The 12,924-nt window shown below is 35.1% G+C and overlaps 1 protein-coding gene across 1 annotated transcript in view; it reads right to left on the bottom strand.

Annotated features, from left to right (window-relative positions):
* Positions 1-642: 642 nt before the first annotated feature.
* Positions 643-12,924, bottom strand: part of CCDC171 (coiled-coil domain containing 171) — a 224,718-nt gene continuing 212,436 nt past the window's right edge. The window contains exon 26 of the mRNA XM_004677677.2: positions 643-3,080. Within this exon, the coding sequence (XP_004677734.1) occupies positions 2,853-3,080 (228 nt within the window). The 3' untranslated portion in view covers positions 643-2,852. The remainder of the gene's footprint in view (positions 3,081-12,924) is intronic.

Here is a 12,924-nt window from a genome sequence, read left to right as displayed (position 1 = left end):
TTGGTTCTTCTCACAAATTCCTAAATCTTTTTGTATTTGTATTATGTTATTACATTAAGTAGCTGGCAAAGCCTCAATGAGGTAAATAGGACTTAGGTAATAGAACAATAGCTTTATGACTCCTTTTGATAGCAGTGGGTGATAAAGGTATTTCTAGACCATGTAAATTTAGTTGTAAAAATTCCATATAGTAACATGTAAGGTAAAATTTCCTTTCCCTGCAAAACATTTGCATTCTATTGAGAAATGTCTACTATATACATCATCTTCTTAAGGAGGTAAGGATACTGATAGTGCAACTGTCCTTACCAACACAACACAGAATTCAAATATGCAGCAATTGGTCACTAAGGTGCTCAGCAGCAGTCTAAAGTCTCTCAGATCTCCATAGGACATGTCATTAAATCTTCTCCTCCTGCTGGTTCTGACTTCTGGGAAAAAAGCATATGGTATAAAAATTACTCTATTTGGTAATGAATACTAATGATCATTCAGAAGGCTCATCCTTCAGTCTCTATGGCCTTTAGCACCCAGTTGGCTATAAATGTGACATGCTTTGATTTGATTTAGTAATATTTTTGAATTTACAGTTCAGAATTTCCTGTATAAAATGTACCTATAAACCAGATACCCACACACATGGAGAGAGATAAACATTTATTTTTGATGTTATCCTATTAACATATAAAATCAAGGCAAGGCCAAGGCCTATCCAAAGTTTACAAAGGTGACTGTTGTCAATTAGTAGGCCCTGGAAAGAGAATCAATATAAACATACACACAAATGCAGACACAGAAGTACAGAGTAATATAGGATGATACAGTGTTTCTATAGTGTGAGACTTGTAAGCTCAATGATGTCACATGAACTGAAAAGCTGTGATATTTCTATATGGAAAATATCTTAACCACTGAATGGCATGGCAGAAGAAAGTATTGTAGAAAGTACAAAAATTATTCTATGATCCTTATAAAAAACAGTCAACAATATTTTCTTATAGTCATAGATTTACAAGATGATGTTACACAAGTCATATTCTGTAATATTCAAAACCCATGAAGGTTAATACAAAGAATTTTAAGGAGAGAATTAAGAGAAATTTGGTTGAAGACATAATTTTAATTTACATTAAAAAAACCCTCTAAATATTTATATGAAGCTAATTATACTGGCTTAGCATTACAAGAAACAGTATTCTGTGCAATATTGTATAAAAGTACAGTGCTGTTACTTCAGATAGCACAAATCACTTGGGTAAGTTAGTTAGTAACATAAGTTGGTTGTGAACAAATTTTATTTTACCAAGGTCAATAACAAAAATTCTCAAAAGCTGAATATATTTGAATCAAATGTCACTGCATGAATAAGATTCTAAAATCTATATTGTTACTTTCTAATGTATCCACATTAAAAGACTCCATAATGAAAAATAATATAAAATATGGATTTTGTATCAAAACTCTTTATCAAAAAGTAAAGAGCTCAACAGAAGCAAATATCACTGGGGAGTTAAATGATTAATAAAAACACAAATACATATTACAGATATTCTTTTGTTCTTCACTTACCATGATGCAAACTGTGAGGGCTTAACCTTTAAGGGTTAAAGAGTTTAATCAATGTCAATGTCTGATCTTCTGCAGGCAATAGAGAACAGTCTGTCTAGCGATACCCAACAGAACATCACTTTGTCAAGCCACAAAGCGCCCAAAAGCTTGTCAAATAAGTTACCAGAAACCTCTTTGTGGTTAGAACTCGGCTCCTTCCTGCTTGACCTATTATTTGATATTTGACCACTTGGTTGCAAGACACTTGCTCTTTCTAGCTGAAATGTCACTGGGGCATCTTGTCAGCTCCCCGACATCTCGGCCTGACATACAATTTTACTTTTGTGTGCTACAAGGCAGAAAATGCAGGGCAATGGCCTTGTTTTAAATTCTGTCAGCATCAAAGATGGGCGTCACTCTTGGGTCCTACCAACAACAAAAACAAAAAAAAAGGAGTCTATTTTGAAGGTCAAAACAGCCATTACCTTGAAGTTTTTCAGCTTATACTAAATATATTACCTGCTATACTGGTGTGGGAACTGTCCTTAAAAACAGCCTAAGCATACCACAGAAATCCTCACAGCACAATTGCTCTACTTCCGTACCAAATGCAGACTTGATAAAAGGATGAGTTTTCAGTGCCTACAGGGACCAGATTCAGCAGTTAACTTAAGTTGTTCAAATGGGCAAGTGGTATCATGTAGCTTTACAAGGAGCAATCTGACCTTCTCACATTGACCAGGAGTGACATTATTGTGCAGGAGGAAAAGCAGTCACATCATTTCTGTTTTGCACAACCTGCTTAAAGTTTGCAACTAAATGCTTGTCTTCAGTTGAGCTGACAAGAGAGAAGAGGGGGCTCAGTGAACCATGGCAGGGCTGCCATGAAATGACAGGAATCATTGGCATACATTTCAAATAGCTCTCTCAATCCTATTAAAGTATTGCAGTCCTGCTTTAAAATAGACAAGTATGAAACAACTTTGATAGATAGAGACTAAAATGGCTTATTGATTTTTTTTAAGTCTGAGGGAAATTACCCAAAATGTGTCATTCTTTAACATTTAAAAATATGTTACATAAAAATGAGCAACTGTGATAATAAATAAAACTTAGAAGGGGAAAAGTTGGTTATTTCATTATTCAAGGAGAAATAGATGCCTGCACACATCAAGACATCACACAATTTTTAACAACCCACTGCCAATTGAGCTACAACAAAATTCAAGTGATAAGAGAATGCCCCCTTCAAAACAATTTTAATTGCACTGTTAACAATTCTTGCAATTTTTTATTTCATAAAGTCATAATCCAATCTGAGTTGGTCTGTTGACATTAGCAGACATAGTCACTGGAGAGGAATAAAGTGATGCTGATGCGTGGGGCAGAGGATTTATAAATGTCTCCTTTAAGAAAGTATAAGTTGTATCAAGTTCAGCTTTCAATGGCAAAAAGTCTCCAACATTAACTGTGTCAGCAGGTGGAGCAGCTCTTGAAGGAATGGAGATATTTGAATGATCCCGTGACCCTGTCTGTGATATACAAAGAAAAGATTAGTAAATGGAATCATGCAGAGTAGAGTAATAAACATTTTAATATAAAATGTGGTGGGACTGTGACTGAAATAATCTATATGATAACAAATATTAAATTATTTTTTAAGTGTGACTAAATCTCTTTCTTGTCATATGACAAAGTTTTCAGTACAACAGTTTGCCTAAACACTAAAACTTCATATAAAAATTTTAAAGTTATTGAATAAATGAGTCAGATATTTTTACTTCTGCTTCCATCCATTGGCAAATAACAGAAACAAATGCTAATCATGTTTATTTCATTATATTACATAATGGCTATAATATTGAATCAATGAGTCAATATGATCAGATATTTTTACTTCTGTTTCCATCCACTGCAAGAAACAGAAACAAATGCTAATCATGTTTATTTCATTATATCAGATAATATGGGCTGTGTAATATGGAAGATTATACTGCTTACGAGATGAACTATGAATATTGATTTTTTTTCCTTTTTTGTTCTAGGTATATTTTTTAACATCTTTCTTCATATTTATGTTTTAAAAATCTATCAGACTGGCTTATTAAATTGATAAGCACAAAGAAAAAATAAGATTATATGAGTGACCTCTAGAAAACAGTACTGAAATATACTAATTAATGAGCCAAACTTTTTGCCTTTACTTTTAATTATGATGTTATCATCCTGTCACACTACTGACAGTCTATTTTATTTGGAAATCATGTATCAAAGTAGGGAATTGCAAAATGAAAACAATTGTCCCATACTTTAAAATACTACTGGTATCCCCAAACTTGGCATTCAAACTTTAGAAACCCACATGCTTGTGTGGTACTTGAAAAGAGAATTAGTATTTTCATGAAACTATACATTGAATCCCTAAGTAATGCCAGTAATCAGTAGCTAATATTTAACATGAATGAAGTTTTATCAGTAAAACAGACAGGTATTATTTATGATGTTTATAAACAGAAGAAAAATAGTAATCAATTGTATGTCAAAATTTTCCAGATTCCCAGCAAATATATGTTGTTGAAATAATAAGTCTAGTCAAGGTGTCTCCACTAAAAACCATATTTTACATGTGGAGTTTTTTTTTTTAAACCTTTCTTGGTGAGTTCCCTTACAGTTTTGATAATAAAAGTGTGAAATATAAGAATCTGCTTAATAGTCATGTTACACAAAACCATTTATATTATACATGTCAAAATGAGAAGAAAGCTCCACTGGCTTTAACGAAGTATTAAAAATTCAACTGTTGTAGGTGTTACCATTTTTGTGGATTTTTTTAAAACTACAACTGGAGAAAAATCAATGGCTGCATCTAACACCTAGTTCAGCAATTTTCTTTGATCTCTGTTCGTTTGATTTCTCGATATCCCACTGCAAGCCTGCAGCTGACGGAAATCGTCTCTTTTTATGCTGGAAGTTAAAACACACTGAAGTTGGTCGCCTGAATGACTCAGTGAAGGAACAGCTTCAGCTTATCCCCACACACAAGATCATATGTGGACCCTGATTAGCAGTGCTGATAAGGTTTTGATGTGGAGCCTTAATACTAAGTCTCAACACTCAGAACCCCCATAGACTCTGGCATTTTTCTGCTTTTCCTGCTACTAGAACCACATTTTGGGGGCGGGAGGAGTAGGTGAGGGGCTGTTTCTTTTTTTTTAGCTGTGTGTATAAAATGGCACCAACATTACTTGATTGATTTTGCTGCTACAAGGCCATCTTACCAACTTATTCTTCCAGACCGAGAGTTAAGAGAAGTGCTGGAAGAGCCTGAAATGCTTGTCTCCTTAATAAAACTTAGCCATAAGTTTTATTATTATGACAACAGACTACTGTTAAGCAAGTCTTCAAGCCATTACATCTTTATACTTCAGTTTCTTCCCTAAGAAAATTATGGATGAGAGGAGTGACAGAATTACACTAAGGAAGATCAGGTATTCTCTGAAAGTATTTTCTTCTTGATGCTTTAGATTAGAGAAGAGTAAATGCCACATGACCAGTCACGCTTGCTTGCAATGCATTGTTAACATGGGTGAGGATATATATTAATACACAAACAACATACACAGATACATATATATTTTACAATTTTGACTGTATATTCTATATATACATGTATATGTGTGTATATGTAATTATAAATTATATAATTATATATATATATTTACTTATATATATTTACTCAAGTCTACTTTCTTTTTTCTTTTTTTTTTTTTTAAGATTTATTTATTTGTGCATACAGAACTGGGGTACAGGCCAGAGGCTCAGGGGCAGTGAGAGGCTTCACCAGAGACAGAGTGGGGAGCAGAACAGGCCAATCGACGAAGTACACTGCTGAGGGGAGCAGCGGGCAGGTCAGGAGAGGTCTGCCACGCCATGTGGTCACCTCCGGGGCAGGCGGGAATCTAACTCATGCAGAAGTGGCTTTAGCTTCTTTGTGCTGTGCTTTAACCCGCTGCGCCACTAGGGAGGGCCGTCAAGTCTACTTTCTGAACACAAAGTTTTCTTTTTTGTCCCTAGGATTCCATCAACTGAACAGGCTCAACATAAGTAAGTCCCTCCTACAGGGAAGGGCTCGGCCTATTTCTTCTCAAGATACTATAGATCTGGACACTTCAAACAGACCCCTCGTTTACCTCTTTTATCTTACATTTTAATATGCCTATTTCCTATCATGCTTCCTAGAAGCACCTTTTTATCTAATATAACATTTTAACTAAATAACTTTGAAGTGGGGTATTAAGTATTTAGTATTTCATATTAGAGTATCACTCCTTGCATATTATCTTCGAGCTTCATGTCATAAATGTGGGAAATAGCCTTATATCCTTATAGACTTGCACCTCTCAAAAGGATTATCTCACACTTTGTAAACAGATTTATTTATGTGTAAATAAAAACACTTTTTGTTGTTGCTACTTAAGTCATTTGCTATACTCTGTATACTGCTAGAAAATGTTTTCTTTCATGAAATGGGATACAATCTGATTGTAAGTCACCTAATAGCTTAAAAACAACTCAACAAAAATTCTAGTGAAAACTTGACTTGGGAATGCAATATTTAAATAACAAGTAAATATGAACTATTTTTCCTGTAACAGATAATATCCAGAAATATATCCCAACACTTTTAATATAGCACAGACAGTAAAAGACAGTTAAATAACTTTTTATCAGAGAGCATTAAAAGTTAATATTCACCACCTGATCTTAGATTTTAAATCTGTAAAGTTCATGGTCATTTAAACTACTTTTTAAACTGCTGAGGTGTTCTGGTAGACTCGCACGTAAATCTAAATTTAAGCAATATTTAAAAAGAAATTAGTTACCTGAAATAAAAGCTAGTTGTCATGTGAATCTTTATGGAAGCACTTTTATTTACTCAATAAGCTATAAATGATTCTATTTGAACTGTTATAGTCTATCAGTTAAACATATATTCACAATACAAAATGTGTCTACTAAATTTCTGCATTTTAAAAATCTTATGAAATATAGTAATTGGACATGTCCAATAGCCATTTTTCAAGGTTTTAATATCTTAGCTTTCTAAGACTTTTTTCAACCAAAAAAATAAATAAAGCATTAGTCAAATAATAGGATAATCACTCAATAAGTTGTCTATAAACTAAAGCCATTTTGTAGACCAAAACTTCTGAAATGATGACACTGAGCCATTTGTCTCCTGTGTAGCATTTATGATCAAGTTAAGTCTTCTAGAATCTCTTATCATAAAAAGTGAGGGACGATGTGATTAAATAAGCCTGAATACTACCGAAAGGAGATTATGCTAGGCATAGTATGGTGAAAAGAGTAGCAGGCTAGAGATCATCAGACTATATATTTTCCACCTAGTTCTGCTATAAGCCAGTGGGGCATATGAGTTATGTCTCATTTTTCTTGCCTATAAAATGAGGATCAAGACTGCAGCTCCGAAGTTCTCTAGGCCCATCATAATCATACGTAATCATATATTATAATCATAATAATGTGATAATTGACATCTGATAACACCCAACTTTACTGGATGATGTTAACCCAGAAGGCAGTTCCCAAATACACTTAAGATTTTAAAGGGATATAGGTAGATCATGCTTAAGGGGAAGAAATACATATGTTTCTTTAAGAGTCAGAAAGATTAAAAGATTAGTCACAGTTTAAATGATGTGGCTTCATTCAATTAAATTCTACAGGACATTTTCATTACTTCAATCTCCATGATGACATTTTAAGCCCTGCATATTAACTGTTTTTTAAGTACAATGCACAGCTGATAAACTGATAAAGGAAATCAAAGTACCTACAGGAGGGCATTAGACTAAGGTTCCCTCGCTGTTGCTACTTTAATTTCTAATGTACTTATGCCTTTGGAATTTCAGTACTCAATTTCACAAAGTTTTCTTCTTTCCAACAAGTTAGCTGACCAACTTCTACCTGTCCATTTTCTAGTTCTGCCATGCTGGTATCATCATGCAGTTTTCAAAGACAACCAGAGGTAGCAATAGTCACATACCTAGTTTTGTGAAATGCTCAATTTTATACACGCACATATGCATGCATCTGACACACACATTTTCTATATGCATGTGTTATATATACTTATACATATATATATGTATAAGGAATATGTACACACATGCTATCACTTCAATAAATATTAACACTTGTGTGTACCAATTCTAACTTTTAGCTACCACTACCAAACCTGCACGAATATGTTAGGCATTCCTTTCCCTATATGCCATTAAATTGGTCATACAGACCAATTTGGCTTTTTAGGTCACTGACATCAAGACATGAGACATATCTCAGTCAATAGAATATTTTGTAAAGGCATCTTTAGATATAGAGAAAAACAACCTAAGATGACTGGGTATCTGGAGATACGGATAATCAGAGTAATAATTCAGAGGTAAATCATAGAGGTAGAAATAAATCAGAAAAAGAGGAAGAAGATATTAAGAACAAATTTGAATCACTACAATTTGTTCTCAAGCTGACTTTCAGCTTTAATTCAACAGGCAGAAATATTAAAATCTATCTGATTCGAATTCAACCTTGGTTAATGTGGTAGACTGACTAGATTAATGGCTTTGATTCTCATGCATCTCTATAGGCAAATGCTTGATCATATGATATTGCAATTATCTGCAGCCTGACTCTCAAACGCTTCACTTCATTGTCCAGCCTTACCTACCACTCCTCACTTGTACTCTGCAAACCAGTTACAAAACAGTGATTTCTGATTTGATTTTCAATAGTTCACAGTTTCCTTCTGCCTACTGTCTGAGATGACTTTGTGGGGTGAATGCCTCCTAACCTTTCAGGCTCTGCTTTCTCTCCTGCTCTCGCTCTCTCCCCCCTTCCTCCCTTTTTCTCTCTTTCCCTCCCTCCCTTCCTCCTTCTTCCCTTCCCTCCAAACACATATTGGCATTCTTCATGAGCATCTAATTTTCTAATTCCACTTATTTATATAAATTTCTTTCTTTCCTATAAAACTAACAGTGTAGGCCCTCCCTGGTGGCGCAGCGGGTTAAAGCACAACACTGAGAAGCTAAAGCCACTTCAGCATGAGTTCGATTCCCGCCTGCCCCGGAGGAGACCACATGGGGTGGCAGACCTCTCCTGACCCGCCCGCTGCTCCCCTCAGCAGTGTACTTCCTCGATCTGCCTGTTCTGCTCCCCACTCTGTCTCTGGTGAAGCCTCTCGCCGCCCCTGCACCTCTGGCCTTTACCCCAGTTCTGTATGCATAAATAAATAAATCTTTAAAAAAAAAATAAAAAAAAATAAAACTAACAGTGTAAACCCCTCCAGCTCCATCCAGTTTACCACAAATAACAATACCTCACTTTATTTATAGATGGAAGGTTATCAGTATTTGGTGGTGGGTGTGGGACAGCAAGAGTCATTTGAAGAAGTGTGAACCTGTATTTCTAAAATGTATATAGCGCTATAAACCAACAATACAATACAAACAAAAACAATAAAAATAAATTTTTACAATAAAAACAAAAAGAACAACAGAGACAACTCAGAATGATGGAATCATGACTTTGTATTCCTAGCACTCAGCAGAGTGTCTGAGATTAAATTAGTTTCCTAATTGATAAAACAATGCGTGAACAAATCATTCATATTACTGCTTCATGATTTTGGTCTCATATTTCTATTTAGTCACTTTATGGATATATAGATTATATTCCAATTAAGAGTAGCACAGTGTAGTGGGAAAGAAATGGGCTTTCAATTTGGAGAGACCTCAGGTTCCAGCTTGATCTGCTATGTATTAACTATATGGCCCTTGTCAAGCTACTGTGTGTGTATCTGTATCGTTTTCTTTAAAATAGAAAGACTATTGAATTGGTGGTAGGAAGCCCATGGGGATTACAGTTGAGATTTAAAAAAAAAAAATGAAGAATGATGTAAAAAAAAATGAAAATAATAATAGTAATTTAAAAAAATAATCAAATGAGAAAAAAAGGAAGAATAGTCCTTTCTAGGGTTACTAGAAGGATTAAATAAAATAACACATCAAAATGCATAACACAGTAGCTCTCCTTCCCTTCCTCTCTTTCTACTCTTCTCAAGCACCACAATTCCAAGTTTATAATTCTAGCTAACATGTTGAGCACATATATCAGCTACTGTGCTAGGCTCTGCCTTATAGGTGTTATTTCAACTCTCACAAATCAATGAGAAAGTACTACTATTAGTCTTATTTTATAGTTGAAGAAGAGTCAAAAAAATAGCTCTCAGGTTGTCCAGGTTGGTAAATGGAACAGAGGGATGTGACCCTTGAGCCATCTTATTTTTCTCCCACATTCTTAACCACTGCCTTGTTTACCATGCCACCCACAGACGACACAGCCCCAGGCTTATTTTCACACAGAGTGAGGACTCAACAAACCTCTGCAAAACTGTAAAATAAAAGTACAACAGTTATACTAGAGGCTAAAATAAATACATGTAGTTTTGGCGACATGTTATTTACAGTCCAGCATTTCAATACTGGTACTGTAGTACTGGTACATTGGAATTTAGTACTGGAGTAATAGATTGTATGATATTTACATAGAAGTTCTAGCTCTTTCACCAAAGGAGCTTATATGTTGCTATATTAGACATAAAATTCAGGTCTAAAGTTTAATAATGCACTAGAACATTTAAACTTTAATTTTAAATTACTTCAAAATGGCATGTGCCTGACAAAATAACAATTCCCTTTTTTTTTTTCTCTTGGATGTTTAGATTTCCTGACATGATCGAAGTTGGAAAAAGAACTATGAATTTTTACAGATGGCTTTTGTTCTTCCTTTTCATACTATTTTCCTTCATACCCCTGTGCTCTTTGTCTGTTCCTGCCCTGGCAATCCTGACACAACTGATGGAAGAGAATGCCAGAAATGGGCAGAAACTGTGAGAAGGTGTTGTCCCATCATGTCTTAGAAATACATATTCAAAAAAGGGGAGAAAACTTGAAATGTAAATATATACAGTTCTCAAATATGTAAAACGCTTAAAAACTTAAAAAAAGGACATTATATATAAATGTCATTAAAAACTGAAATGACAAGTCGATTAAAAAATGTGCAGTATGCCTGATGATGTAATTCGTTTAGTTTACAAAAGACATGTACAAATCTAGAAAAAGAAGAATTTATTTGGAAAATAGGTTAAATGGAGTATATTTATTAAGAGTGGGTTCAGCTGTAAAAGAAAACTCAAAATATTGCTTCCTTAAATAAGATAGAAGTTTCTCTCTGACTTGACTACCTGAGGCTATTAAGAATCCAGACTACGGCTCTCCCTGGTGGCGCAGCAGGTTAAAGCACAGCACTGAGAAGCTAAAGCCACTTCTGCATGAGTTCGATTCCCGCCTGCTCCGGAGGTGACCACATGGTGTGGCAGACCTCTCCTGGCCAGCCCGCTGCTCCCCTCAGCAGTGTGCTTCATAGATCTGCCTGTTCTGCTCCCCAGTCTGTCTCTGGTGAAGCCTCTCGCCGTCCTTGAGCCTCTGGCCTGTACCCCAGTACTGTATGCACAAATAAATAAATCTTAAAAAAAAAAAAAAACTTAAAGTGTCAACTCAAAAAGATATTAAAAAAAAAAAAAAAGAATCCAGACTGCTCCTATCTTGGGTTCTACAACCTCACTGCGTAGCTACTACCCCAGAGTTCAAAATGGTTGCTCACGTGGCAGCTAGAATGTCTATGTTACACCAAGGAGGAGGAGGATACCAAGCAAAGAAGTGGCACCACTTAACACTTATAAACACTTCCTAAAATCAGTTTCTGCCTCAGAGGCTGTTTGGTGGTGTAGAGAGATGTACAATAACCAATAAATATATGTAAAGGGGCTAAACCTCACTCACAAGTAAAGAAAAGCAACCGAAAACATCACAAAGAAAGCTTACATTTTACCTATAAGTAATACTTCATTGACGATGCCCACTGCCAAGAAGTTAGGGAAGTAAGCAAGCTCACACCATGCATAGGTGGCTACACAAACTGGTGTCACCCTTCTGAAAGACAAAGTCTTAAATTCCTCTGCCCTTAGATTCAGCATCCCACTGCTAGACATATTCTCTGTAAAGGAACTCAGACAAGATCACCAAGATAAGAAGAGATGTGCTCGCTCAGCATTTTAACAGAATTCTTTTTTTTAAAATGAAACTTAAAGCTCCATCATCTTTAAGTATTCTTTAAGAGTATCACAACTGGGCCCTCCCTGGTGGTGCAGCAGGTAAATGCAGCACTAAGAAGCTAAAGCCACTTCAGCATGAGTTCAATCCCCAGCCTCGGAGGTGACCCACATGGCGCAGAAGACCTCTCCTGACCCACCCACTGCTCCCCTCAGCAGTGTACTTCGTCAGTCAGTCTGTTCTACTCCTCACTCTGTCTCTGGTGAATACTCTCACCGCCCCGCCACCTCTGGCCTGTATCCCAGTTCTGTATGCATAAATAAATAAATCTTTTTTTTTTTTTTAAAAAAAGAACAGCACAACTATAGAACACAACTTTTTAAATGATATTAATACATCATTACTGATACAGAAATAGAAATATGTCCAAGTGAAAATACTGTGTGTGTAGTTCAAGACTGTGTCTAAGAGACCATATGTTTGTATGCAAACATATATATGTGTGCATATATTGTATGTGAAGTTTGAATTTCCCATGATTTTTCATATCATAAAATATTTTGTGTGTGTGTGTGTGTGTGTGTGTGTTACAGGGAGTGGGAAGGGAAGGAATTTATTCCAAAGTAAAAGCATGGGTTTGTCACTGATGTCATTCACTGAGTTTGGAAACATCAGACAGAGCAGACTGAGGGAATCAAGTTAAGAAATTGACTTTTTTAATTAAATTTATTTCTTTTCATTGTTCATTTTTGTACAGTTTTTGGTTTATATTCTAAAAATAAAATTATGTACATAAATAAAAGTAATCACAAGAAACTGCTAATTATCTTTTCAAAAAGGCACTGAGTTGGAGTGTGGGTTAGGAGGAAAACAAAGTTCAAATTTTTTTCATAGTTTTTTAATGTTTAAAACGTCTTGAATCATGAACAGGGGTTATGAAAATAACAATTCACAAAAGCCAAAATACAGCTGATTAACAAGTATGCAGGGAAAAAATGATAAAATTACTTCTAATAGTAATCACAAGTGGAAAATAAAAAGATTTATTGCATTTCAAAACAGAATCTTAAAAATGATAATACTAAGTGTTGGTGAAGGAATTATGAAATAGGCATTCATAAACAGTGCCTGAATAAACTGATAGAACCATTTGGCCTGTAATCTGGCAACTATTTTAAAT

This window comes from Condylura cristata, unplaced genomic scaffold, assembly GCF_000260355.1.
Source record: "Condylura cristata isolate star-nosed mole 26May11 unplaced genomic scaffold, ConCri1.0 scaffold00006, whole genome shotgun sequence".
Classification (NCBI taxonomy): domain Eukaryota; kingdom Metazoa; phylum Chordata; class Mammalia; order Eulipotyphla; family Talpidae; genus Condylura; species Condylura cristata.
The sequence above is the reverse complement of the archived record's forward strand: the minus strand, read 5'-3'. Positions and strand labels throughout refer to the sequence as shown.